At 42.1% G+C, this 27,894-nt stretch overlaps 1 protein-coding gene across 1 annotated transcript in view; it reads right to left on the bottom strand.

Moving 5' to 3' along the window:
* Positions 1-5,098: 5,098 nt before the first annotated feature.
* Positions 5,099-27,894, bottom strand: part of rad21l1 (RAD21 cohesin complex component like 1) — a 60,891-nt gene continuing 38,095 nt past the window's right edge. Inside the window, exons 4-16 of the mRNA XM_077223779.1 lie at positions 20,162-20,322; positions 19,911-20,040; positions 19,728-19,827; positions 19,523-19,626; positions 19,342-19,437; positions 15,871-15,969; positions 12,267-12,389; positions 11,215-11,444; positions 10,993-11,089; positions 9,832-9,980; positions 9,537-9,644; positions 5,888-5,962; positions 5,099-5,712 (exon numbers count right to left, since the gene is read on the bottom strand). Of these exons, the coding sequence (XP_077079894.1) occupies positions 5,524-5,712; positions 5,888-5,962; positions 9,537-9,644; positions 9,832-9,980; positions 10,993-11,089; positions 11,215-11,444; positions 12,267-12,389; positions 15,871-15,969; positions 19,342-19,437; positions 19,523-19,626; positions 19,728-19,827; positions 19,911-20,040; positions 20,162-20,322 (1,661 nt within the window). The 3' untranslated portion in view covers positions 5,099-5,523. The remainder of the gene's footprint in view (positions 5,713-5,887; positions 5,963-9,536; positions 9,645-9,831; positions 9,981-10,992; positions 11,090-11,214; positions 11,445-12,266; positions 12,390-15,870; positions 15,970-19,341; positions 19,438-19,522; positions 19,627-19,727; positions 19,828-19,910; positions 20,041-20,161; positions 20,323-27,894) is intronic.

Below are 27,894 nucleotides of genomic sequence, written 5' to 3' on the forward strand. Positions count from 1 at the left end.
AGCGTCTGGCTCACTCTTAGGCTGCGCTGCGGCAACTGCACATCCAATGGCGCGGGCGCCTCTGACGTGCGACCAATGAGATCACCCTGCATCATACACGTCTGAGCCCGCCGAGGGGGCGTGACCATAGTCTATAATAGTCCCCGAATTCGCCATTATAGCAGATTTTTACTCCTTCAGCGACAAACTTCACGTCTCTGACCATTTATTGAGCCTTCGCCGTCGAACAAGCCTTCAGCCTGAGCGATCTACAGTTCAGCAGACGACACATTCAACCGTGTTTCTCCTGACACAGAAAGCGTCCCAGGCCATGCGTCACTTCTTGCCTAAGCGCTCTAGCTCGGCGTCGAGTGCTCACAAGCGAGCCCCGTCAACGCCTTGGCCGACAAAGCCCGCGAAACAGGCCTCTAAGCCCCGCCCTGCAGCTGATGCCCAGCGCCAGCCCAGAGCAAACAAGCGCTTCCGGTTTCCCCAACGCCAAGGCCCGAAACAAAGCGCAGCGCCCCACTCAGCGCCGCCGAAGGGGGATTTTATTACTGCAAACAGGCCCGCAACAGTAAGCGCGTTTCTTGCAAACAAACGCCGTTTTCACGGCGACCCAAATAAAGCACAAAAAGAGCATGTTTCACAATCACAACACATGGGTTCACGGTCCCCCTTCATCAGGCGGCCCCTCCCCGGTTGTAATACTGACTTCCCAACACGCAAATGCTTGTACAGTCAGTCCAATACTCAATATGTGCACAAATCACAATATAAGGGTATCAGGTCCCCCTTCACTAGACGCCCCCTCCCTTGTTGTAACACTGACTCCCCCACATGCAAATGCTGGTATAGTCAAACCAATACTCAATCAATGTGTGCAAAAATCACAATATAAGGGTATCAGGTCCCCCTGCGTTAGGCGACCAGCCCCAATCTGTGTGTCAAGCCCTAGCCACACGGGTTCTAGCCTGGCAAGCTATCCCCGGTGTGTCGAGTTGGGTCATAAACACTATAAAACGAGGTTACTCGCTCCAATTCGCTCGCAGACCCCCAAAATTTCAGGCGGTTCTCGAGACCTCTGTGAGAAGCAACGTGGGTCACCTGCTTCGCACCGAAGTACAGAATCTTTTAGCAAAAGGGGCGACAGAGTTAGTCCCCCCCGAGCTAAAACATATGGGTTTTTACAGCCGCTATTTTCTGATTCCGAAAAAAGACGGCGGTCTCAGACCCATTCTAGATCTGAGCAATTTGAACAAAGCTCTCATGAGGCGCCGTTCAAAATGTTAACTATCAAACATATCCTCGCGCAAGTGCGCCCGGGGGATTGGTTTCTCACAATGGATCTGAAAGATGCTTACTTTCACATTCAAATAAATCCTCATCACAGGCCATTCTTGAGATTCGCCTTCGAGGGCCAGGCTTATCAATACACCGTTCTGCCGTTCGGTCTATCTTTGGCACCCCGCACATTCACGAAGTGTGTGGATGCAGCGCTTTCTCCTCTGAGGCATCAGGGAGTGCGCGTGTTAAATTATCTCGACGACTGGCTGGTGCTGGCACAGTCGAGAATCGAGCTATTAGCTCACAGGGATTTGATTCTTGGCCATCTAAAATGCCTGGGTTTCACAATCAATGTTTCAAAAAGCAAACTAACCCCCAGCCAGAGCATGATGTTTCTGGGCACAGTTTTAGACTCGAGAGCTATGACAGCGTGACTCACACCAGAGCGCGTGCTCTCAGTGCGAGCGCTTGCGGGCACTTTCAGAGTGCCCGAGCGTGCGCCACTGAAGAAATTTCAGAAACTGCTTGGTCTCAGGGCAGCAGCATCGCCAGTACTCCGCTTGGGATTACTGCGCATGCGCCCGCTGCAGCATTGGCTGAAACGCCGTGTGCCAACTCACGCATGGCAGTCAGGCAACTTGCGCGTTATAGTGAATCACGGTTGTTTAAGAACCCTGATACCCTGGCGGGCTCAGAACTGGTACCACAAGGGGGTGACAATGGCAACAATTTCCAGGAGGAAAGTGGTTCTTACAGATGCGTCCAACCTGGGTTGGGGAGCGCTGCACGAGGGCATGCCTGCATCCGGCCTCTGGTCGAGCACGGAGCAGAGCTTACATATCAACTGTCTGGAGATGAAAGCAGTTGGGTTGGCCCTGAAGGCATTCCTGTCGAACCTCAGAGGTCACCATGTTTTAGTCCGCACAGACAATATGTCAGTGGTGGCCTACATAAATCGCCAGGGGGGCATCAGGTCAGGAAACCTGTATGCGATGGCGAGAGACCTATAATTATGGGCACAAACCAACCTGAGCTCTCTGAGAGCAGCGCATATCCCAGCCGTCCAGAATGTGGGCGCGGATATGCTATCAAGGGGGAAACCCTCCCCTCGGCGAGTGGTCCCTGAACCCACAGACGGTCAGTCTGATATGGAAGTTGTTTGGAGAGGCAGAAATAGACCTTTTCGCCTCGAGAATCAACACCCACTGCAAACTGTTCTTCTCGAAGGACAGGGACTGTTCCGCTGGCCCAACCGTCCCCTCTATGCCTTTCCCCCCGTTTCAATGATTCCATAAGTCATCAAACGGGTCAGAGAGAGCGGGTGCCCAGTCCTTCTGGTGGCCTCCTCACACAGGCGAACGGGACATTGTGGCATCCGAGACCAGATTTATGGGCCCTCCATGTTTGCTCCCTCAACGGGTACCCAAGGACCTTCCTGAGAAGGTCTTAAGCACCATATCTGAAGCCAGGGCCCCGTCGACTCGGCGCCTTTATGCTTCGAAATGGTCGGGTTTTTCCAGCTGGTGCTCGAAAAATCAGGCTGACCCGGGGGTCATGTGAGATATCTGTGGTTCTCTCATTCTTACAGGAGCTGCTGGATGCGTGTCGCTCCCCGTCCACGCTCAAAGTGTATGTGGCAGCCATAGCAGAACATCATGTTCTGGTGGCTGGCCAGTCACTGGGAAGAAACGACCTGGTCGTGAGATTCCTTAAAGGTGCTAGGGGAATGAACCCCCTCCAGACCTCCGTCTGTGCCGTCTTGGGACCTCTCCATGGTCCTGAGGGCTTTGAAAGCTCCGCCTTTTGAACCGCTCCAATCGGTTGATCTAAAACCTCTCTCGCTGAAGACCGCTCTCCTTATGGCGTTGGCATCTATCAAGCGAGTGGGAGAACTGCAGGCGCTCTCTGTGAGCCCTGCATGTTTGGAGTTGGGTCCAGATGACTCCAGAGTCATCCTCAAGCCCAGACATGGTTACCTTCCTAAAGTGCTCTCAACACCGTTCAGAGCACAGGTGGTGACGTTATCAGCCCTCCCTCCTTCTGCAGAGGATGGAGAGGTTAATCTTCTCTGCTCTGTCAGAGCGCCCATTTGACCAGAGGTATGGCCTCGTCATGGGCTCGGTCATCTGGCATTCACGTTAGTGATATTTGTGAGGCGGCTGGCTGGTCCTCCCCGTCCACATTTATGAATTTCTATAATATGGAAGTGCCTTCCCTGCAGGCGAAGGCGTTTTCGGTATGATTAAAACCCGTCGGTGGCCGGTCTTGTCATGTATTGCTGTGCGCAATCACATTCACATATATATATAAAACCCGCTGCTGGCCGGTTGTATTCATGCATAAACCCGCAGTTGCCGGTTAAATTCACATATATAGAGAACCCTCTTTTGGCCGCTTATATGAGATGTATAAAACCCGCTTTTGCAGGTTATATTCCATACATATATAGACCAGCTTTGGCCGGTTATAGTTCATATATAAACCCATGTAATATTTTAGACCTGATGGTATCTGCTCTATTTATACATAATTATGCGGTTATGGCTTGTTCTGTAGGCTCAGGGGTCCTGAGTTGCAGTGCAGCCAGTTACCCAGTGGGGCGTTTTGCATGGCGACCCCACTGCGTATAGCTACGCAATACGAAGTGACCGTTCGAAAGGGAACTACTCGATTACTCACGTAACCTCAGTTCCCTGAGTTAGGGAACGAGTATTGCGTAGCCAGCCACACTATAGTAACATGGCAAGTTGTCGCTTATGTAGTTAAACCTGCTATAATGGCGAATTCAGAGGCTATTATAGACTGAGGTCACGCCCCCTCGGCGGGCTCTGACGTGTATGACGCAGGGTGATCTCATTGGTCGCACGTCAGAGGCCCCCGCGCCATTGGATGTGCAGTTGCCGCAGCTCAGCCTATGAGCGAGCCAGACGCTCATGTTCTAGCTGTGCAGCTGCAAATGCGCTATACATAAAGGCTTCAGTAAATCGAGGAAAATTAGTTTCCCCACTGCGTATAGCTACACAATACTCGTTCCCTAACTCAGGGAACTGAGGTTACGTGAGTAACCGAGTAGTTCCTCAAAAGACTAATGTATCATATTTGATACATTTTATCATAATTTCTCTATAAGAAAATAACGTGTGGATAATCAAGTAAACCAAAGTTGCTTCAGTCCAGTAAATGTTCATCTTCGAATATTACTAACAATATAAGAGATATTCCTACATTTGCTTTAAAAATCAGTAAGATTCCACAGCAAAAACACACATGAACCACAACCTAAAGTGGGACTTTGTTAGTATAATTGTAAAGGGCCTTTTACTTGCTAAAAAAGTATTACAGAAGGCATGTAGTAGATTGTGTACAACAGATTTTCAGCAAAGTTTTGATCATGTTGATAATTTAGAGGCCTTAAATGAATTTATTAAATATGATACAGTAGGCTTTATAGGGTTAAGTGTGCATACAGTGTACACTACTATCCAATGCTAAGGGAGCTGCAGAGACCGATAAGATTAGAGATCTGAAATTTGAGTCGTATCTACTTTATGATGCTATTTTTCTCAGCACTCAATTTAGCATCAGTCCCCATTCACTGCCATTTTAAAAGAGCAATCTGCTAAACTTCTCCTTCAGTGTTTGTGAAAGTATGTCATAGTTTGTAACAACTGAGTAAGAGTAAAGGATTTTGTCTTTCCTTTAAGTTTTGCAATATTTATTTGATGTATGTGGTTTATAAGGATTCGGTGAAAAGAAAATACAGATCAAAATAACAAACAGAGCAGAACTGTTTTAAAAACATAACTATTACTACATTAAACTGTAATAATAATGCTCGACTCTCAAGCCATTGCAACTCACTTTTCAATAATGAACAAATATTGGTCAATTTACTCAGATCATTAAATTGGTTAAACTGAAACAAATATTGGCCAATTTACTCAAAATTGGTTAAACTGAAACAATCAAATGAATGATCATTTGATGCAGACAATTCACTGTGCTGCTTTACGGTACAATTTAGCCAGCTCATATTGATCTGAGAACAATATATTATATATTAGAAACAGTATATAACACTATGCAGATGCATTTCATTGTTTTTAGCACGGGGATTCATAACACATTGTTTACATTTTTTTAAAAACAGAAATTCATCAAATTTGTTTCCATTCAAGAACACGAATGACACAACAAAGCCCTTTAACGAGTCAAAGCCTCACATTTTTTCCCTCAATTGCTTCATGGCTTCTTGTTCTAGGGGGAGTGAAAGAGAGGGCCAGGTGTGGCGATGATGTCACTGTATGGGGCACTCTGGTGCAGGTCGAGAAGTTGTTGTTTCTTTAACACCAGCAAGCAGAAAAACATGGCTGCCACGTATGAACGACTGCTGCTCTCACATAAAGCGTGAAGACTGTACACGGCATTGGGAGAAGAGTCTTGTCTCTGAAGAGAAAGTAGAAGTTAGTGCAAGTTCAAACCTAAACCATGCATATATCCACTAACACATTATCAAGTGTGCAAATTGTATAGTGACTTTCAGAAGGGTCAGCCTAGCACCCATACATTTAATTTATCTTTCTCTTAATTCTTCACTCCAAAGCTTTTGATTGTTTCTTACTTTGAGGGCCTGGTGGAGGTCATGTGCCCGACTGGTCAGTCTCTTATCCTCCACATCCTGGCTGTTCAGAGCTGACTGTAGACAAAGAGTAAGAGGTCAAGTTCTGCAAACGCACACACGCACACACGCGCACACACACACACACACACGCGCGCACACACGCACACACACACGCACGCGCACACACACACGCACACACACGCACACACACACACACACACACACACACACACACACACACACACACACAAACACACACACACAGCAACTCTACTGTAAACGTTTTATCCTTTCATGTGTTTTCTTCAATAACATTACTGATGATATAGACATTGTTATATTACATTCAAGATGTACATCATTTCATGGGGAAAATAATCTCTAATGGCTGCTTTTATTTAATCAAAAATACAGTAGAAAACATTACTCCATTCTTCAGTGTCACATGATCCTTTACAAATTCTTCTAATATGCTGATTTGGTGCTCAAGAAACATTTGAAATGTTATTATAAGTGCTGAAGACGCTTGTGCTGCTTAATATTTTTGTGGAAACCACACTTTTTCAGGATTCTTTGATAAATAGAAAGTTCCAAAGAACAGCATGTTTTTGAAATAGAAATCTTTAGTAACATTATAAAAGTCTTTAATGTCATGTTTGATTTAATGCGCCCTTTAGGGATGGGCATGATTAATCGACGATCGATTATTGATCATTAAGAATTTCGTCGATCACGTTAATTTGTTATCGATTATCATTAAACTAATGCTGCTGCGTTGCGTAGTGTGAGTGGAAAGTGAACGTGTTCCCCGGGCTGGTCAAGTTAGCGCGGAGGTACCTGTGCATCCCGGCAACGTCAGCCCCCTCAGAGCGGGTGTTTTCAGCGGCTGGACTGAAGCCTTGTTTACACTCGACGCGTCCGCACGAGCGCGAAGGTGAGCGCGGCAAAAATGACGTCATTGCGGTATTCGGTATTTCACAGGCGAGCGCGTCGAGTATAAACGCCTCAACGTTTGGGGAGGTGCGCGCGCAGTCTGTGGAGACTCGCGCTGCAGAGCCAGGCGAAAGTGTAAACGAGGCTTGACGGTCGGTTGCGGTCGCGTCTGACCTCAGATCATGTCATGAACATGCTTATCTTTCTCAACAAAAATCAGTAGACTGATGTAGAAGTTGTATGTGAGTTACTAGTTATTTTTTATGAGGCTTTGTTAAGTAGCCTAGCCGAATTGATTGTTACAGTAGGTAGGCTAATCTTTCTCACTCTCTTTCTCGACTCCGTTCTTGGATAGTTCTGAGTTACATTTTGACAAAACCTGTCAGATCTAAGTATTATTATGTTTTTGGTTAAGTTATTGTTTAACATGATTTTTTTTATTATTTATTATTTTGGAACAAACGAGGGTCTCTGTTTAAGAACGCAAACTCGCAGCTGCAGGTTCCGTTGCTTTCGAGCACCGCAGCGCATATATCTTCAAGTTTAGCCTAACCGAACGTCCAGTTTTACTGCCACAAGTTGATCATCTTGTAATAAAGATCCAATCGAGGAAAAACACACTGTATGTTTGTATTTTCATTGCATTTTTAATTTATAAAAAGTATATAATATGAAAATAAATAATGAATTTGAATATAAAAATATTAATGATTAATCGATAGTCGATCGTTAATTCTCCCGACGATCGACTAAGAAAATTTAATCGAATGCCCATCCCTAGCGCCCTTGCTGAATAAAAGTATTATTTATTATTGGCATTCCTAGATACGTTCTATGAAATATGTGAAGTTACAACATTTGAACAATAACAACAACAATTTTTATGATCTGTTTTAAAGGTTTGAAAAGAACCTAATCAATCTGAAATTAAGTGCAAATGCAGCAAATTCAGATGTAACAAAAGCATTGGGTCCACCTCTCAGATTCTCATTGGTTAATTTCTCAAAGGAAAGGCTGTAAGTAAAGGTCTGCATTCACAGGACCCTGCGCAACGGAGTACGGCACGGGACAAGTTTTAATTGGTGTGTGTAGCAGGGAAGATACTGATGTGTGCGCAGAAAGCAGGAGAAAGATGGTGAGATCAGAAGCAGGTAATAGAAAAAGAAGAAAAGAATTGCAGAAAAAGAATTGGAAAAACATTTTAAAAAATATATTCACTTGGTTTTTAAAAGCAAATGTATTATATTTATTTGGATAAATTTAAAAAAATATATATATTAGGTCACGGCCTAATGACAATGGGACTAACCGTTCTGACTGGGCCAATATAGAAAAATCCTTAGCGTTGAGCCCTGATTTATTAAAGGGCACAGGTTTATGTGACATTTCTTATAATGGGTTTATGTGAAAATTGTTTTAAGTTCACCTAACGTAAAAGATGTTTTATTTTTTAAAGTCCAATAAATGTTAAAACTGACAGCTTTCATTTATACTGTAATGTTGAATGATTATAATAAATGGCTAAAAGGATTATTGGATTATGAACCAATGGCAGGAAAAAGTTAAAAATCTGTACATGTGGTTATGTTGAAGAGACAAAATGTGTTTTGTGTGTGGTTGAGTGTTTAGGCATAAACATTTTTTTTGTTTGGTTCCGGTTTCCGACCGACCCTGTCAATTTATGTGCGACCCAAATTTATTTTATAAGCTTGGGGAAGAAATAATACAAATTAAATAAATTACACAATAAAAAACTTTGAGGCGAACTATAATTTATGTTTTTGTACTGCACCGTATTTGTATAGCCAGTTGTCCTCCAGCAATGCTAACAAACGAGGCAGCCACGGGCGTTCACACATCGTTGTTTAAATGTAGATGCACTGCTGCGCTTGTGACAGGGCGCATGAACTGAACGAGCAGAGATAGAGAGAGAGAGAGCCCCGGTCGCGCGCACGCTCTCTCTCTGCGGAGCCAGGCGAAAGTATAGGCTTCACCTTCTCAAAACTAAGCACTGTCTTGCTCTCTCTCCCGCACACGTATTAATGAAAATAAATCGACACGATGGCAAGGTCGGAAGACTAAAGTTTCATGTGGAGCATTCGGAGATTTCTTTTTTCCTGAATTACCGCTGGGTGGGAATTGTGCTAAAATACGTTGCCTTATCTTCTCTGAAAAGCGTTCCACACATTCAGCTGACATATAAACCACACTTTAAATAAAAGAAAAAACTATCCAGTGATGAAATGTTTTCTGTGATGACACAAATCTTGTGGGATGTGCTAACCGCCAGAATAATCACATAACGCGCACACGTCGGATAATGACACGTCTAATTCGCGAACTAATGACACATTTGAACCGATTTGTTTTAATGAATGGTTAAAACAACTGATCTTTCCTCGTGAACTCACGAGACGTCTGAATCGGTGTATAACTAATCGGTAACACTTCACAATAAGGCAACCCCGTTTCCCCCCCCCGCACACATTTTAAATCAGTGTGTGTGTGTGTAACATGCTGGGACACACAAGGTGGTAGAGTACATGTACAGGTAGGCTATGTTATGAAAAAAACAGTAGCTTATCAATCGCTACTGTAAATAAATAATAATAATAATAATAATTTCTTTATTATTATAAAAAAGAAAAAAAAAGTCCCTACCGACCCATGAACTCAACCGGAACCAAACTTTTTTTTTTTTACGCCTTAGCACTACCTGTGTCCGTGTCACCAGTGGGGTTTCCCTCGTCTCTACAGATGAATGACCGAACATGGAGATCTCAGAGACAGGCTCTGGATACGACACCTCCAACCTACACTCCTCCTGTGACCAAAAGGGTAAAAGAATGGTCAAAAGTTGTTTCAGAGGTGGAGCTCTATTCTGATGAAAGATTATGAACTTGCATCAATGAATCATTCAAAATAAGTCCAAGAACTTGAATAAAAAATAAATAGACAGGGTCTGTGACTTCTTTAAGTCAGTGCTTATCAAGTGCATGTGTAGTTCTTACACTGGTGGTGTTCCAGGAAGGACGAGGTTCTGGATAAATGACAGAAGTGTCTACAGTAGTGTTTGCATTATCTGCTTGATCTTGACCAACAGACTCTTGCAGCAAACTCCAGTCTTGCAGCACCGGCTCAGCAGTGTTCTCCCAGACGGCTACAGGTATACACACAGTAATCAGGATTAGCTGAGATTTCACCTTCATGCCATTCTAAACTTACTTTCTTCCATGGAGCACAACAACATTTTGCAGAATGTGCAGACTTACAATACAAGTCATTATTCCCTGAATATCTTGCTCTGCTGGTGTGTTCACAAACACACAAGAAAGGCTTTGAGAAGGCAGTGCTATGATGCTGTCATATGACTTCTGAAGACTTGTAATAAAATTAATTTAAATTTATGGATGGAGTTTTGGTTCCTTGTTACAGTCGCCTTTGGCTTTTGGCTTGCTTACAATATTATTGGTCTGTATATTATGGGACAATATTATTGATCTGCCTGCATTAACACCCTTATATGAGAACTGAACTGAGCTGGATGATAACATCACTGTTTTCTCCAGAGCGGCTATATAGATGAATTCATAACAATTTTACAACAAATTAACCATCACTGAACTTACATAAGCTGGACTATGACACTATTCTCTTCTAGATCTGCTGTACAGCAGAACACACTTTGTAGCATTATTTTCCTGTTATCACTGTAAAGCTGGTTTGAAACAATCTGTAGAAAGCTCTATAAAAATGAAGGTGACTTGACTTGACTATTCAATTCAATTTCACAGAAAAAAGCACCAGAGACATTCTACTACCTTGACACAGCAATGGCATCAGCTGTTAAAGGGATAGTTTGGCAAAAAAAATTTGTGATCATTTACCCACCTTCATGTCATTCCAAACCTGCAAGACTTACTTAACAGTGTTCCCCCCATTCTTCAAAATATCTTCTTTTATGTTTCACAGAAGAAAGAAAGTCATGCTTTGGAACAAAGGGTGAGTAAATGATGACAATTTTCATTTATGGGCAAACTATACTCTTAATGATTTATGACATTTATAATTGAACAGCCAGAAAATTAAACTGGTTAGGAGCGAAACAAGGTAGTAAATGATGACAGACTTTCATCAACTCTGTTTCTGTCTGAAGCAATGTGATTTCCTACCCTCTCTAGTTAGCTCTCTCATCTCCTCGGGGTCAGCCTGCTGTCTCGCTCCTCCCTTCAAGCCCTGTCTCCTAGCTGATGTGTCATAAGGGAACAGCTAGAGGAAATAGAGGGAGAGGAAGCTTTCCTATGATGCACTACCTTAATGCTACACAGAGAGTATAATGACAGCTGTGCACTTCAGCTGCGCTTTGCTGCCATTTATAAATGGGTGTGCAGTACCTGCTTTAAGTCAGGGTGTAAGATTGGAAGGCAAAAACTCGAGAAGAGCTGCTTCACCCCTCCTTTCGTCCTCCACTCCATGAGCTGCCGAGTGGGCGGGGCTATCTCCAACGGGGTTAAAAGGTCAGAGCAGTCAGCCAGTTGAACTCTGATGGCATCGTCAGTTAGTTCCTTTGACCGGTCAATGACCAGCTTCCTCTTCCTCGTCATTCTTTTCCTTGTTGGAGATGCTGTACACATGTTTGAACTTTCCATTAGTCTGATGTGAATAGCAATTATAAGCAAATTTGTGAGTGACCATGCCTAGATTCAGAATGGAATACTAGTGTACTGATTACTGAGCAGTATTTACTAATGCTAAAATTAGCCAGTGGAAACATTTAAAACTCACTAAGTTACATGCTTAATGCAGTGAGTGGTTTTTAGTTGCCATCACAAATTTTTTATTTTGGATCAAATATTATGCAAAACTGTGGTTTATATTACTCTGGTTGCATACTACTACAGCTTTTGGCAAACATAGCAGGTCATCATGATATTCCTTGAACACAGAAAATCTACATGCTGTGCACTGTGTACATACTGCAGTGGCTGATTCGTTGTCATGATCTGGGCTACAAAACTTACAATGGATATTTTTATTCTTGGTTGTCAACAGCACCCTCAAGTGGCTTCATGAGACCAGTTAAAACCCCAACAATAAAGGGATTTTTTGCCCAAAAATGAAAATCATTTACTCACTCCTGTGCCATTCCAAACCTGTGTGACTTTCACTCTTCTGCAGAACACAAAAAAAGATATTTCTAAATAATGTTGGTAACCAAACAGTTTTGGTGACCATTGACTTGCATTGTATGCACAAAATATCGTTCTTTATGTTCCTCAAAAGAAAGCAAATCATACAGATTAGGAAGGACATGAGGTTTAGTAAATGAAGAAAGAATTTTGGGTGAACTATCGCTTTAACAGTCCAAAAGTGAACAAGGTCAACCAATTTGAAGCAAAGGTAAATACTACTGCTCATAACATTCTCCAAAGGAGTTAACACTCACGTGTGACAGCAACAGGTGCAAGAGCGAAACCTTCCTCTGCATTTACCAAGAAAGTGGTCTCAGTCATGGCTGGACTGCTCCTACCCTTTACACAGGAAAGTCCTGGTTTCACAGACTCTGGCTCTTTAAGAGAATGAACAGAAGGAACATTTCTTGATTGATCAATGTTAAAGAGGTGGTTGATTGCGATTTCACTTTTTTCATTTTAAATAGTGTGTAATGCTGTTGTTGGTGCATGAAGAGTATCTGCAAAGTTGCTCCACTGGAAGTTCAACGTAAGCAGAGATATCGTCTTTAAAAAATCAGGAAGTTTAATGCCTACAAAAACGACTCGAATGAGACTACAACAAGATACTTCCCGGGTTTTATACGTAACTAACCCATAATCAACCCTCCCTCCGGAATATGCAAAAAAGGGGGCATGGCCATATTTCTGCGGCATTGTCGAAGAGGAAGAGTTAGTGGAGAGCAGTAGCCATGCCGTCGAAAGTGTGTTATTTTCACCCAGCTGTCAGGTCTTCTGTGTTCGGGCTTCCTACGGACGCTGTAGTTCGTCAACAAGGCTACAATTTATGTTTGATTATGTTCCTGAAAATTACAATCGTAATTTAGCTCTCTGTGCTGCGCATGTTACGAAAGACAGCTTCCAGAATATCCACAAATTCAATGCCGGATTCAACAACAAACTGTTACTAAAGCATGAAGTAGTTCCAACTTTAAAACCAGAGGCAGCAGTTGTTGGGCCACAACCTGTAAGTAAGACTTAATAATTTTGAATGTATTTGCATGTATAATTTCAGACGTAATGTTTTAGTTTTTATCAAGGACGTAAACAAATGCCAGCGCTGGCTTTAGTAGCCACTTAGTTATGCTATTTCGTGTGTCTATGGCAAACGCGTACAAACATTTTGGACCTGAATTTGTTATTATGTACTAATTTTGTAAATGTATTTTCCATGTATACTTTATGACGTAATTTTTCAATTTGATCAAGAACGTAAACCAATGCCAACGCTGTTTGTTTATAGTAGCCAGTTAGTTTGATGCTATTTTGTGTGTATAAGACAAACGTGTACACCTAAAGAAAACGATACACTGAGTAAACTAAGTTTTCTGAATAGATAAACGGCTGCTCATTATATCGATAAAACAATATCTTTAAAAGACGGTATTACTCTGTCATTTATTCAGTTATATTAAATGTTTAATCACCGTTTCTCAAAAGCTAACAAGCAGCAGTTGCATTTTCAAGTGTATGAAACAGCGCATTGAAATTCTTATATACTAATAGTAGAATAGAATAGAATAATAATAATAAAAAAATGTACCATTCAGAAACGTTTTGTAAGAGCCGTGGGGTGGTTCTGCTTGACTCTCTTCATTGTCTCTTTCCGGACAACGTGCGCTACGCAGTTTAGCCAATTGCAACACACCGGCCCAACCAATCTGAGCCCATTGCCCGTTTCTAAGGGAGTGTTTCATAGAATCAGGAAGTCAACCGGTCGTTCAAATGACAGAGGAGAAAGCGGCTTACAATAAAGGTGAAATTTATGAAAAATAAGGCTTAAAAAAAAAAAAACACACAAAGAAGTGTTATATTGCACCCCATAAACACAATCATGCAAAGAAAAAAAGCAGTAAACCACCCCTTTTACAATCTCCTTTTGAGATTGTTCCAGTAGACCCAAATAAACAATCAGATATTATATTATAATCAGGTCAGGTATTAAAATGCCCCTATAATGGATTTTTGAAAATTACCTTTCAGGTAGTGTGTAACATAGCTCTAAGTGAATGAAAACATCCTGCAAAGTTTTAAATTCGAAAGTGCACCGTATATAAAGTCATTTTCTTTCCAAAAGTAAGAGTCGACTCTGAGTCAATGAAAATAATTGTTTTTCAAACGAGTTATAAGCCGTTTCGTTGTGACGTCAACATTAGCATATTGCCCACTCACTTACTGCGCGCACAGACAACAGGTTAAACTTGAACCTCAAACCGGCAGCTGATTCCTGTGGATACTGGATAGCATCATGTCAAGAATACGCTGTGCTCTACAATGTGAAGGTAAAGCCAGTTTTTTTTCACTGCCAAAGGATGAGCATGTGAAGAATCAGTGGTTAAAATTCATCTTTACTACAATACCACAGCAGTATGATCCTAAACTTTTGCTGTGTTCCCTTTATTTAGTTTTAGGTTTTATATTGTGTAGGTCTCCTGCTAACTGGTTAACTCACATTATTACGGTTTTACTGAAATACTTCTGCTAATCAGTTGTGGGCCACTAAAACTGATTTTAGGTTTTACCTAAAACTGTGTCTATTGATGCAAATTGTCTGTTGTTCTCACTACTTTGAGTAAAGATTAAGCATGGAGCAAGATTTCTTTTACAAACATTTATGTTACATCAGTCATTCACGCTAGAGCTCGGCTAATGTATGCAGTGTTATTGATAGTGTTTCCACATGTTCACCACAATAAATTAGAAAAATACTCGGTAAATAAATAAGTACAAGTAAAATAATCGGTTTGTTGATGGACATGCACTTGTTATTGCTGATGGTGAGGAGTTACAGTTGCAACATCTAATAATGTACCTCAAACTGAGTAGTGTATCACTGAGAAACGTCCTGCTCGAGTCGTCCTTGTGATGGAGGTTCGGGTTGAATAACTAGTTCTTCCAGCGTTTCATCATTGGATTAGTGCTAGATATGGTAAAATCGACGTCATTGTTCGTTAACGTGTTCACTTTACGGTGTAGGAAGCCTCGGGACAAGCACAGCTGACACTCTTATGGCAATGGGCGTTTTTGTTTTCTACACGCGTGCTGTAAGCAGTAGACAAGCAGTAGCTGTCTGGTCAATCAGAGCAGAGTAGCTCGCAGAAAGGAGGGATTTAGAGGGATTGATTCATCTGACGAGTCGTTTGAGAATCATTGAAAATGTGGTGATGTGCAAATGTATATTATGAGAAAATTAAACACTTTTTTTTTTTTACCTTTGATGCATGTAAACCTGTTGTAGGAGACTCCAAAACAACATTAGGAAACAAATAGCATAATAGGGGCACTTTAAACAAGTAAAGCACATACTATACACCTAAATGTGTTAGTTATTACATTTCATATTAAATATTTTTATTTAAATGCATGACAGTTTAGCCTCATTTTGAAAAGAAATTTAAAAAAAAGATTTATATTTATATTTTTATACACATTGTATGTAAACTGGCTATGTCAGACTTATTCTCCATGACAGCAATATGCATGAATGCAAATCAAACATGTCTAATTATCACAATCTTATTAGAGGACCTTATAAGGATGCCAGCAAGACATACAATACACTTAGATGACAAAACAAATCATTGTGTAATTTTTTTTGGCCTTGTCTTTCTCCTTTCTGACTTTTTACCAAGCCAATAAACATGACTTTTTATTGCATATATCCACTGACACCATGCCAGAACATTTACTTATTCCTAACAGCTAACGAGAATTAAATATTAAGATAAGCCATGAACAACAACATGGCTGCTGGCTCATCTATTTCAAAGGGTAGATATAATGTAATGCAAATACTTTTAAAAAAAGTAACATCATTACCTGCACTGACAGCAGTTGGAGGAGGTGTAGCTGGTAATTCAAGAGTGTCCTCATACAAATCAGGCATTAGAGCATCCTCAGTATTACTCGCTATAAAATCTTGACAGACCACAAACAAAGAGAAGGAAACAAATATTGAACTCAGAGAAGTGGGAAAGTGATGAGGTTATATTAAGGTTTTTAATAAAGACAAAAATTAGGCAAATGTGTTTGTACAAAATCAAATGTACTCAAATGCACAAAAAGGCCAAGGACTCGTAATCCATGCTCAATACATAATGCCCAGATTAATGTTCACAGCCATATGAGGTAGCCATGTTTCCCAAACATTGTGAAGGCCTCATGGACACCTTAACAAACTCGTCTCCATACCGGCGTGATGACTCAGACCCCCAACCAGATGAACTGGATAAATATTGTGAAAGTTCTGATCCCATCTGACTTCTAAACTATAATGCTGCCTGAATCATAATCATACACTGTTCGTTCGTTGGTCAGTGGAGAACTGGCCCCCTGACTAAGTCTGGGTTCTCCAAAGGTTTTTTTCTCCATTCTGTCACCTGATGGATTTTTGGTTCCTTGCCACTGTTGCCTTTTCGCCTTTCTACTCCTTTGCCGCCATTGGCTTTTGGCTTGCTTAGTTGGGGACATTTAATTCTGTATTTAACAATACTATTACAACATTATTTTCCTGTTATCTCTGTATAGCTGCTTTGAAACAATCTGTATTGTAAAAAGCGCTATATAAATAAAGGTGACTTGACATTAAAAATTAAAATAGTCAGTAGTCAATAGTATAAAAATAGCCACTTCTCACAAGTCACTTCTGGTGGTGAAGAATTGATACAATTCACCTGCTTTAAACCAAAAAGGCATTTCAATATATCCCTATTTTTTTAAATATTAAATTATTTGCTATCATTGCCATAATCTCTATTAGATTAAAGGTGCAATGTGTAAAAATTGAGTATCTATTAACAGAAATGCAATATGACATCCATAACTATGTGTTCAGTGGTGTATAAAGAACTTACTTAAACCGTAATCTTTTTATTACCTTAGAATGAGGCATTTATATCTACATAGGCGCGGGAATCCCTTTCTATGAAGGTCGACATATTGTGACGTCATGTTTCTACCGTGGCCGACAGCGAACAAACAGCGTTACAGAGCGCGTTTCGTCACTACCTTGAAAGAGAAGCCGCAGAAAGCTAGAAGCTAGCCATAAACACTGTGAGTAGTGACTTTTCCCTTGTCAGTGGTGTAAAATATGTAGTTGGATTGTTTCATTTAACTTAATTCTTCTCCCTCGCTGTGTTATGGCTTTGCTATGTGTGGTTAAATGTGCTGGTTACGTTCGTGAGACAGCTGATTAGTACTCTTGTCATTGACCGTAAAACAGTTACAGGAATCACCAACCCGTCGATCTTGGAAGCATTTTAAGTCGATCGAGTTTCCAAAATCAGAGAAAAAAAGCCTATTGTGTGTAGTAAATGTGTCTAGGGGATGCGGAGGCCCGCGCGCTGTTATAATCACGTCATTTTTGCCGCACGCACCTTTGGGCTCATGCGGACGCGTCTAGTATAAACAAGGCTTAACGCTTTAACCAGCTCAGCCACAGTAACAGCTCATATTAGCTAGCTAAACTTTTACTACCCTGTTAGAAAAAATATATAGTTGCATAGTTTCATGTGGTTCTTCTCCCTCACTGTATTATGGGTTTGCTATGTGGGGAGAAATGTGCTGGTTACGTTCGTGAGACAATCAACTAATTACTATTATTATATTACGTATTAAGACCCTTGATCCTCACCTGACTATGGCTTTGTAAACTTTATCCATGATGTGGTTTATAATGGACTGTGGTACAGAAACTTGGTTTACTCTGGCTATTCTCTGCCGTCTCAGACCACGATGTTTGTCCCGTTTTAGCCACCGTAGCTTCTTCGAAAGGGAGGGGTGAGCGGTGGGCTGAGCCCAAGGGTGTAGGTTTAGGGGGGGACGCTAGGTACTAGTCCCAATCAATATTTTGAGATGACAAATTTGTCCCCACCAATATTTAGCAAGCACCTTTGAACTGCTATTGTGATATTTGCGCTGCATTTGGATGCTTGCGCTGCTATTTGGATCGATTCCACAGGCCAGGACAACGACAGTACAAGATAAGCCGTAATTTGATTGGCGGCGGGGTATCTGACAGGAAGGCTACACGCGCGGCCGGGACTACTTTTTGTGCTTGCACTCACTGGCAGCGAGCGGGTGGTTTATGCGTGTGTGCGCGCGTGACGACGCCGATGGTAAGTTACCAGGGCTGTCTCTCTGCCTGCCATATACAAAGGCCAGAGTAAAACATTTTAATATTCCGTTTTTTTGCCCCTTTTTGTACTTTGTAGATCAGCTATGTCACCCAAGAAGAAGAAAGGGGACATACAAAGCTTTTTCATAAAGCAGAGTGTAAGTAGGCAAAAATAACTAGCCACACAAATAACTAGGAGTAGTAGTGACTGACCAGGCTTTCAAATGCAGATTCTACTGTGGAAAATAGTATTAACTGGTGATCCTGGTTACCCAGGATATTGTCACAGTTAAACCTAGCTTCTGCAATCTTTCAAGGTTAGGAGCATTAATTAGGGGTGTGCAGCACGGATAGACTCATAGAAGTCGCGCTATCATGATAGAATGCTACGTTAGCAAGTCACTGAATGTTAATTAGCCTACCTTAACTTAGAATCTTGCAGTCATAAACAGTGGATCATCTGAGACATTTTTCGTTTCTACATTCTGTTTATGTAATGTATTTGTGAGTGTAGCCTACTTGCTAGACACATGTGCTGGAAAAACATGTTGGCAATGTTAAAAAGGCGAAAGTTAACACTGTTAGTTATTCAAATATAATGAATCATTATTTGATTGATAATATCCAAATAACAATATCTGGTAGGAGGGTTAAACTTGCTAGCCATAGGATAGACTACAAAATTAATTAACCATTTTGTATGCAGGAAAGACTGCATCAAACCACAACAGATTTACATTTATTCATTTAGTAGACACTTTTTATCCAAAGCGACTTACAATTGAGAACAATATAAGCAGTAAACCTAGGATAACAATATGCAAGTTTTATGACCATTCCCAGTTTAATCTAATGCACTTTTTTTTTAAAGAATAAAATGGGGGGAAAGGGGGGGATGTCCCCACCAAAGCTGAGACCAAACCTACGCCCATGGCTGAGCCCTTAGTGTAAGCTCGCAACCGAACCGCTAGATGTCGCTAAAAGTCACACACTGCACCTTTAATGGTAACTCTTGTCTTATACGGTTTATTGTGTACGAAAAAATTCATTTGAATAACATGCTGCATTACAACAAAAAAAAAATTCTGATTTTGTGTTACCTTTAAAAAAAACTCTTTCATCTACTTACATTTCATTAGCATGTGAAGCATGAATATTAAGTGTGATGAACTCACCGATGAGGTCAACAGCCATTTCCTCATCACCAAAGCAGTCGCCATGGACACTGAAACTCTGGTCAAACAATCCTTGATAAGACTGGATTTCCTCCCCTTTTGAATAAAAACAGAGACATGAATGGTTTTGCATAAACTATGTAAAAACTACTTCATTTTATTGATAATTCAGAGTTTATACCTATTCCCTCAATGGTGAGAAAGTGGTTCCCAAAGTTCTCTTTGAGAGTAATATCTTCGGTGCGGCATTGATTCAAAGAGAAGTGGTCTACCACATCAATGGTCCTGGATGAGACATAGCATGCCAAATAGGTCATAAAACACTAGTACATCAGAAATAATGTATCTGAAGAGCTGTGATCGAGTGCTGTAGATAAACACAATACTTGAGGTCAGGTAGCTGAGTTTCAAAGTCAGTGAAGTCTTCCGGTAGAGTGATTGTTTTTAAGGTGGCCTCCATCGCATCATTGGGCAGGTCTGTCTGTCCTATGGACAAAAATGATATATCATTAGAGTTGCAGTGCTTGCTCATTCTGCTGTCATACACTGATACAACAAGCTGCATTTACCTGGCCGGAAAGCCACTTTAATTTTGACCAACGCATCACTGCAGTCTGAGAGAAGGTATCTGGTCTTCTTTGAGTATATCCGCACAACTCCTAAAAGTAGGTGGCCTGACGTTCGCAGACCAATTTTAATCTGGTAATGAATCACAGAGTTAGATCACACACACAAAATTCTTATTTTACTTTTTCTAGTTTAGCTATTAGATAGCTAGCTGGTTTAGTGTCAATATTTGGATTAACTAGGTGAATCTTGCCTGGGGGGATATGATTTCCTTTATGGTGGCCTCCAGGTCACATTCAAACACATGTGCTTTGGTTATTTTCTTCTCCCAGTGGGCTGCAAGCCAGATCTTGGCTAGTGTGCCTCGTTTAGAGACGAAGAGTTGGGAATAAAACATCGTGATGTGTGCCGTGTCTGAGAAAATACACGTCGTCATGGGAGACCGTGAGTTGAAACTTATTGAGCTTATTTGCGTTTATGCCATACATATAACGTTACATGTAGTCATTCATCAAACAGTAACATAAGAAACTCCCACATGTTGTACTTGAGTACTGGTTGTCGAAGTAGAAAGTCCTAATGATCGATTTGTTTATTTATTAGGCTCCGAGTTTGTCTCAAAACATATAACGTTAAGTTAGTAAGTTGTCGACCTAGACAGCCTTAATAGGCACCGTTCAGATGTTTGAATTGTCTACCAAAATGCTGACAGGATAGGCACCAAACATTTTGTGCTTTCGGAAAGCGTGTCTATGACACCCGAGAATATTAACTAACGTTACGTTACCTAGGTAAAGTTAGAGAGCTTGCTAGTTTTTGAGACACCATCTTGTGTAAGCCTAACCAATTAAATAAGCCTGGATTTTTGCCGTCTTTAGGAGCGGTTTCACCTCAGTATCCTGTAAAATAGCTTTATTCTTTTAAAAATAAAATAATTGTAAACGTTTAGACATATTTTACTATAGGCCTACCTTTTGCCGCTCAACGTTCATCAACACTCACTGAATCGTTTTTTTCCCGCCCACTTCACGTGCTCTTATTTACGTTACTGCTATGCATACACAGTATATGATGCTATGCTGGCCATACATTTTTTGCCTTAATTTAAAGTGTGTATGTTAAGTTACGCTATTATAGAATTTTTTTAATTTAGTTTCGACTCTTATCTATTTATTTATTTATTTATTTAAATAGCCTATTAAACGTAATGAATAAAACATTCCAAAAGAATCTCTCCCTCTTAAAGCGCGAGACACCTTCCGCTTACATTAATATCGTGCAAGGAGATGTGTCATTTTGAGGCAGTAACACTTGTGTCCATTTTATATCAAAGGGACTCTGCTCTGAAAATTGTTTTAACCCTGTATGGGACATTGTCATTTATAAATGACGCGAAGAAAATTGCATTTAAAATACAACAATAATTAGCCAATAAAATTAAAATATATTTGCCAAGTGCTTGACATTTTTGGAAAGTAAAGGAGACATTATATGGTTGCGTACGAAATCAATAATTACTTCATAACCACTAAAAAGTACATTCTACATAGTATGAGAGTGTGTAGTATTAATGTTATCTGGAAGTATCTGAACGACGGACTACATTCGCCATGTTGTCATTATCATGTGACATAACATTCAGTTACGTCGCTTCACTGCAGTGAGTTTGTTTTAGACTACAAAATATATAATCAATTTAAAAAATAGGCTATATATATATATATATATATATATATCATTGCACATCCAAATGTGTTTTGTAAAGTTTTTGGTCATTTTTAATGCACATTTTGTAAAAACAACAATTTAAAGACAAAAAAAAAATCTTTGCGTCATGCATAAATGACAAAGTCCATTTAGGCGATTCATATTTTCTGTGTAGCTGGTACAGTGTTCAGTACTGACAGGCAGTATATTAGCCTTTTTTCCTGTGTTTTAGGTTGATGTTATTAAGTTATACTGTATATGAAAGAGTAGAGTATAGAAGAACAAGAGGCGAAACTCTGATGCTTTTTTTGGAAACAGCCACTAGGTGGCGCTTCGGTAGTGCGGCCGCCTTTTGGGGTGAAAATTCCAACTGGAGTTACTGGACAACAGCACAGTTAGCAGTTAATCCAGTCATTATATAAACATTTGAGGTGGTTTTTTCTTGCTTTAATGAGTATTTCCATTTAATGCAACTTTAAACAGATCGAAAACAGAAAAAAAAACAGTTGACTGTAAAGCTATTCTATTGCTGTTATATATAAATATTGTCCAACATTCCCAATTATCTGATATAGCATGTCCTTTACTTACTGTTATATGTTGGTATTAATTCAGTGTTTGTAATGCTAATACTAAAAGTTTTGTGGGAAAAAAAGTAGAAAACTTGTCTAAGTCTGTGAAATAAACTGTTAAAAGGGATTTGATGATCACTAGTCTAGTGATTGTACGTTATTCTGTGTTGTCATAATTCAGTTTGGATTTGATCTTTAATGTAGGCTACTTTAAAAAAATAATTAGAAAGCAGCTGATATTGCCATAGTGACAGCAAAAAGCTAGTGGATAGTGATGGGAAGTCCGGCTCTTTTCAAAGAATCGGCTTTTAGAGCGGCTCGTTCGCGAATGACACATCAACACTAGTGGACTGCCGAGGCGCTTTCACCCCAAAATGGCGGAAGCGTAGCGCTGCTGCTGGGCGCTGGTGTTGCAATGGAACGTTCTATTGAGTTTCGCCTCTTGTTCTTCTATACTCTTTGGTTATATAGAAGACAGAGAGAAAATTAGCTTTACCTTTTCTAGAAAGTATTGATGATAGTGATAAGGATGATAGTAAGAAAGGATAAAGTTGAGGATCAAGGAGGATAGAAGCAGAGAGTGTGATGGTAGAGATGAATAATATAAGTTATAGATTGTTGTAGAAGTCAGGCATATTTGCAGAATTTATTATAAAGTTCATGCAGTACACGGTTGAAAGTGCATAAGTACAGTGAGTTATTTAGGACAATAACAACTTAAATGGATAGTTCACACAAAAATGAAAATTCTGTCAGTATTTACTCACCCTCATGTTAATCCAACCCCGTAAGACCTTCGTTCATCTTCGGAACACAAATTAAGATATTTTTGATGAAATCTGAGAGCTGGATCACTCCTCCATAGGCTTCTTCAGGGATTGAAACTTGTCAGCCCCGAAAAGTATCGTTATCGTTAAAATTGTCCAAGTGACTATAGTGGCTCAATCTTAAGTTTATCAAGCGACGAGAATACTTTTTGTGCACAAAAAAAAAAAAAAAAATAACGACTTTATTTCAACTATTCATTTCCTTCTCTGTAGGCCTCGAGTCAGTTCACTAGTATAATAGCATAAGCTTCTGTTGTCCAGCATCGGCCAATAGTGAGCCAACGTGTGACATAGCTCTACGCGATCACACTACGCTAACTGACTAGAGGCCCACAGAGAAGGAAATGAATAGTTGAAATAAAGTCGTTATTTTTGGGTTTTTTGCGCACAAAAAGTATTCTCGTCGTTTGATAAACTTAAGATTGAGCCACTTGGACTATTTTAACAATATCTTTAATAACTTTTCGGGGCTGGCAAGTTTCAATCCCTTAGAAGCCTATGGAGCAGTGATCCAGCTCTCAGATTTAATCAAAAATATCTTAATTCGTGTTCTGAAGGTTGGAAGAACATGAGGTTGAATAAATACTGACAGAATTTTCATTTTTGGGTGAACTAACCGTTTAAGACCATTTTCACAACTTTTCAGACAGTGAAAATGCATTTAAATGTGTGTGAAGTTTCAGATGATTTGCCAAATATAATTTACCCTAATAGGACAAATTCAAATACGTGTAAAATATGAAGTAATTTATTTTTCTAGCTATGATTTCATAATTAGTCCCATAGAGTGTTTAATTTACTTCACAGGTTACAGGAAATGAACAAATAATTTTTTTATGTTATTTTTCTTCACAGTAGGCTCTAACATATTATAATTCCCCATACAGTGCTGCATGTATTTTTACCTAAAGGTCGTTTTATGTGTTTATCTTTCTCATTTTTCATTACATTAAAATAGTGGTGGAGGGGTTTGAGTACCCGAACGATCCTAGGAGCTGTCCGGGGCTATATGCCCCGGTAGGGTCTCCTAAGGCAAACAGGTCCTAGGTGACGGGTCAGACTAAGAGCGGTTCATAACCCCCTTGTATCATTGTATTAAGAACGAGGACCGTGACGTCGCCCGGCATGGCGCAGCCGGGGCCCTACCCTGGAGCCAGGCCCGGGATTGGGGCTCGTATGCGAGCGCATAGTGATTCAGCCCGAATGAGTGACGTGGGGCCGCCCTCCTGTGGTCTCACCACTTGCAGGAGGGACCGTAAGGGGCTGGTGCAAAGTGGATCAGGCGGCAGTTAAAGGCGGGGGCCTCGATAGCCCGATCCTTGGACACGGAACCTAGCTTTAGGGACGTGGAACGTCACCTCGCTGGCGAGGATGGAGCCTGAGATTGTGCGTGAGAATGAGAGGTAACGACTAGAGATAGTCGGGATCACCTCCACGCACGTCTTGGGCTCTGGAACCACACTCCTTGAGAGAGGATGGGCTCTTTACCACTCTGGAGTTGCCCATGGGGAGAGGCGGCGGGCTGGTGTGGGTTTGCTTATAGCCCCCCAGCTCAGCCATCATGTCTTGGACTTCACACCGGTGAACGAGAGGGTCGCTTCCCTGCGCCTTCGGGTCAGGGATAGGTCTCTCACTGTAGTTTGTGCCTACGGGCCGAATGGCAGTGCAGAGTACCCGGCCCTCTTGGAGTCTCTGGGAGGGGTGCTGGAAAGTGCTCCGACTGGGGACTCTGTCGTTTTACTGGGGGACTTCAATGCCCACGTGGGCAGCAACAGTGACACATGGAGGGGCGTGAGTGGGAGGAACGGCCCCCCTGATCTGAACCCGAGTGGTGTTCTGATATTGGACTTCTGTGCTAGTTACAGCTTGTCCATAACGGACACCATGTTCAAGCATCAGTGCACGTGGCACCAGGACACCCTTGGCCGGAGGTCCATGATCGACTTTGTGGTCGTTTTATCCAACCCTCCGGCCGTATGTCTTGGACACTCGGGTGAAGAGAGGGGCGGAGCTGTCAACTGATCCCCACCTGGTGGACATCACTCAGCAGACCCAAACGTACTGTGAGGGTCTTTTGGGAAAGTTTGGCTGAGCCCCCTATCAGATAGTTCTTCAACTTCCACCTCCGGCGGAGCTTCGACCTGATCCCGAAGGAGTGTGGAGATATTGAGTCCGAGTGGTCCGTGTTCTCCACCTCCATTGTCGACGCGCCCGCACAGGTGGGCACCTGTTGACCACGAGTGGGGATGTCGTCGGACGGTGGAAGGATTACTTTGAGGATCTCCTCAATCCCACCGATACGTCTTCAATTGAGGAAGCAGAGGCTGAAGGCTCGGAGGTGGACTCGTCCATCACCCTAGCTGAAGTCACCGAGGTAGTCAAGAAGCTCCTCGGTGGCAAGGCAAGATCCGCCCTGAGTACCTCAAGTCTCTGGATGTTGTGGGGCTGTCTTGGCCGACACGCCTCGGCAACATCACGTGGCGGTCGGGGACAGTATCTTTGGGCTGGCAGACCGGGGTGGTGGTCCCTCTTTTTAAGGAGGACCGGAGGTTGTGTTCCAACTACAGGGGGATCACACTTCTCAGCCTCCCCGGGAAAGTCTATGCCAGGGTACTGGAGAGGAGAATTCGGCCGATAGTAGAACCTCTGATTCAGGAGGAACAGTGTGGTTTTCTTCTTAGTTGTGGAAACCTGGACTAGCTCTATATCCTCTTCGGGGTGCTGGAGGATTCATGGGAGTTTGCTCAACCAATCCACATGTGCTTTGTGGATTTGGAGAGGACATTCAACTGTGTCCCTCGCGGCTTCCTGTGGAGGGTGCTCTGGAAGTATCGGGTCCGGGGCATTTTGCTTAGGGCTGTCCGGAGCAGGAGCTTGGTTCGCATTGCCGGCAGTAAGTCAGACTTGTTCCCGGTGCATTTTGGACTCCAGCAGGGCTGCCCTTTGTTACCTGTTCTGTTCATAATTTTTATGGACAGAATTTCTAGACGCAGCCAGGGGCCGGATGGTGTCCGGTTTGGGGACCACACGATTTCGTCTCTGCTTTTTGCGGATGATGTTGTCGTGCTGGCCCCATCAGACCAGGACCTTCAGCATGCACTGGGACGGTTTGGAGCTGAGTGTTAAGTGGCTCGGATGAGAATCAGCACCTCCAAATCCGAGGCCATGGTTCTCAGTCGGAAAAGGGTGGCTTGCCCACTTCAGGTTGGTGGAGAGTTCCTGCCTCAAGTGGAGGAGTTCAAGTATCTTGAGGTCTTGTTCACGAGTGAGGGAAGGATGGAACGGGAGATTGACAGACGGATCGGTGCAGCTTCTGCAGTAATGTAGTCGATGTACTGGTCTGTCGTGGTGAAGGAGTTGAGCTGCAAGGCGAAGCTCTCAATTTACAGGTCAATTTATGTTCCTACTCTCACCTATGGTCATGAGCTGTGGGTCATGACCGAAAGGACAAGATCCTGGATAGGGATGCTAACCGATGACCGTTTGACCGATGGTTGACCGTCTCAACGTTAACCGATCAAAGTTGTCGGTAGTCGGTAAATAAATAAAAAAAAGTGATCTCTAAATTAGGCTATTATAGACAGTGGACTAAACGCTACTACAGTTAGCCATCTTATTTCAAGATATTTTTGTGTGAAGAGAACAAATCCCTCACACTCAATTTTTCATAACTCGCCTGTTTGTACTTAATAAACCAATAAAAACATTTGGTGCGAGGTCACAGCGTTTGGGTTTGCACGCTCACAAGGTTTGCGAAAGTAAAGGCTACAGGCTAAAACACTGGAGGTTACAGCCAGGGCAGACGACAGGATGAAGCGTGCAAAGAAACGTAGTGTGTGGGACCATTTCACCAAAAAGAATGACACAGTAAGTTGCAACTTGTGTGATACAGTGCTTTAATACAGTAGTAATACTGTAGAAATACATTACATCTACATTTCAGTGGTAACAGATAAGGTGATGATGATCATCATCTTTCTTTATTATTGTTAGCACTAACGTTACCTAAAACTAAGCGGAGTCTCTTCGGAGCTGTCATTTTCTTAAATGAGACGCTGCAATGTTTCAAATGAGCTTCTAACTCTAGACTAACGCCTTTATTTTCAATGCGATCACCTTGTACCCAAACCATTTCGAAACTAAGGAGCCATTTGTCCTCCGATTACATATAAGCTCCTCGGCGCCGCGTTTGCGGGACTCATGTTTCGCGCTGTAGGGGATTTTAAAAAAGTGACGTGAGTGGAAGCGCGGCGCCGGGGCAGTGTGTGTGTGTGTGTGTGTGTGAGTGTGAGCGGGAGGCAGAGAGAGATGCGACAGAGTTGCGAAATTGCAGGCGCGGCTCGAAATGGCTGTTATTTCAAATAGCGTGGCATATTTTAAACTAATCGGTTAACCGGTTTCAACCGGCTAATGAGGCTCGGTGGTCGGTCAAGAACATTTTTAGTTTTCGCCATCCCTAATCCCGGATACAGACGGCCAAAATGAGCTTTCTCCGCAAGGTGCCTGGGCGATCCCTTAGAGATAGGGTGAGGAGCTTGGTCAGGAGGGAGGAGCTCAGAGTAGAGCCGATGCTCCACATCGAGAGGGGCCAGCTGAGGTGGCTCGGGCATCTGTTCCAGATGCCTCCTGGACACCTTCCCGGGAAGGTGTTCCAGGTGCATCCCTCTGGGAGGAGACCCTGGGGAAGACCTAGGACACGCTGGAGGGATTATATCTCCCAGCTGGCCTGAGAACGTCTCGGTGTCCCCCCGGAAGAGCTGGAGGAAGTGTCTGGGGAGGGGAAAGTCTGGGAATCTCTGCTTAGACTGCTGCCCCCGTGACCCGGCCCTGGATAAGCGGAAGATGATGATGATGATGTATTGCACTGTAATTTGTTGACA

Source organism: Siphateles boraxobius, unplaced genomic scaffold, assembly GCF_051911475.1.
Source record: "Siphateles boraxobius isolate OS27281-9 unplaced genomic scaffold, OSU_SipBor_1 9, whole genome shotgun sequence".
Taxonomy (NCBI): Eukaryota; Metazoa; Chordata; class Actinopteri; order Cypriniformes; family Leuciscidae; genus Siphateles; species Siphateles boraxobius.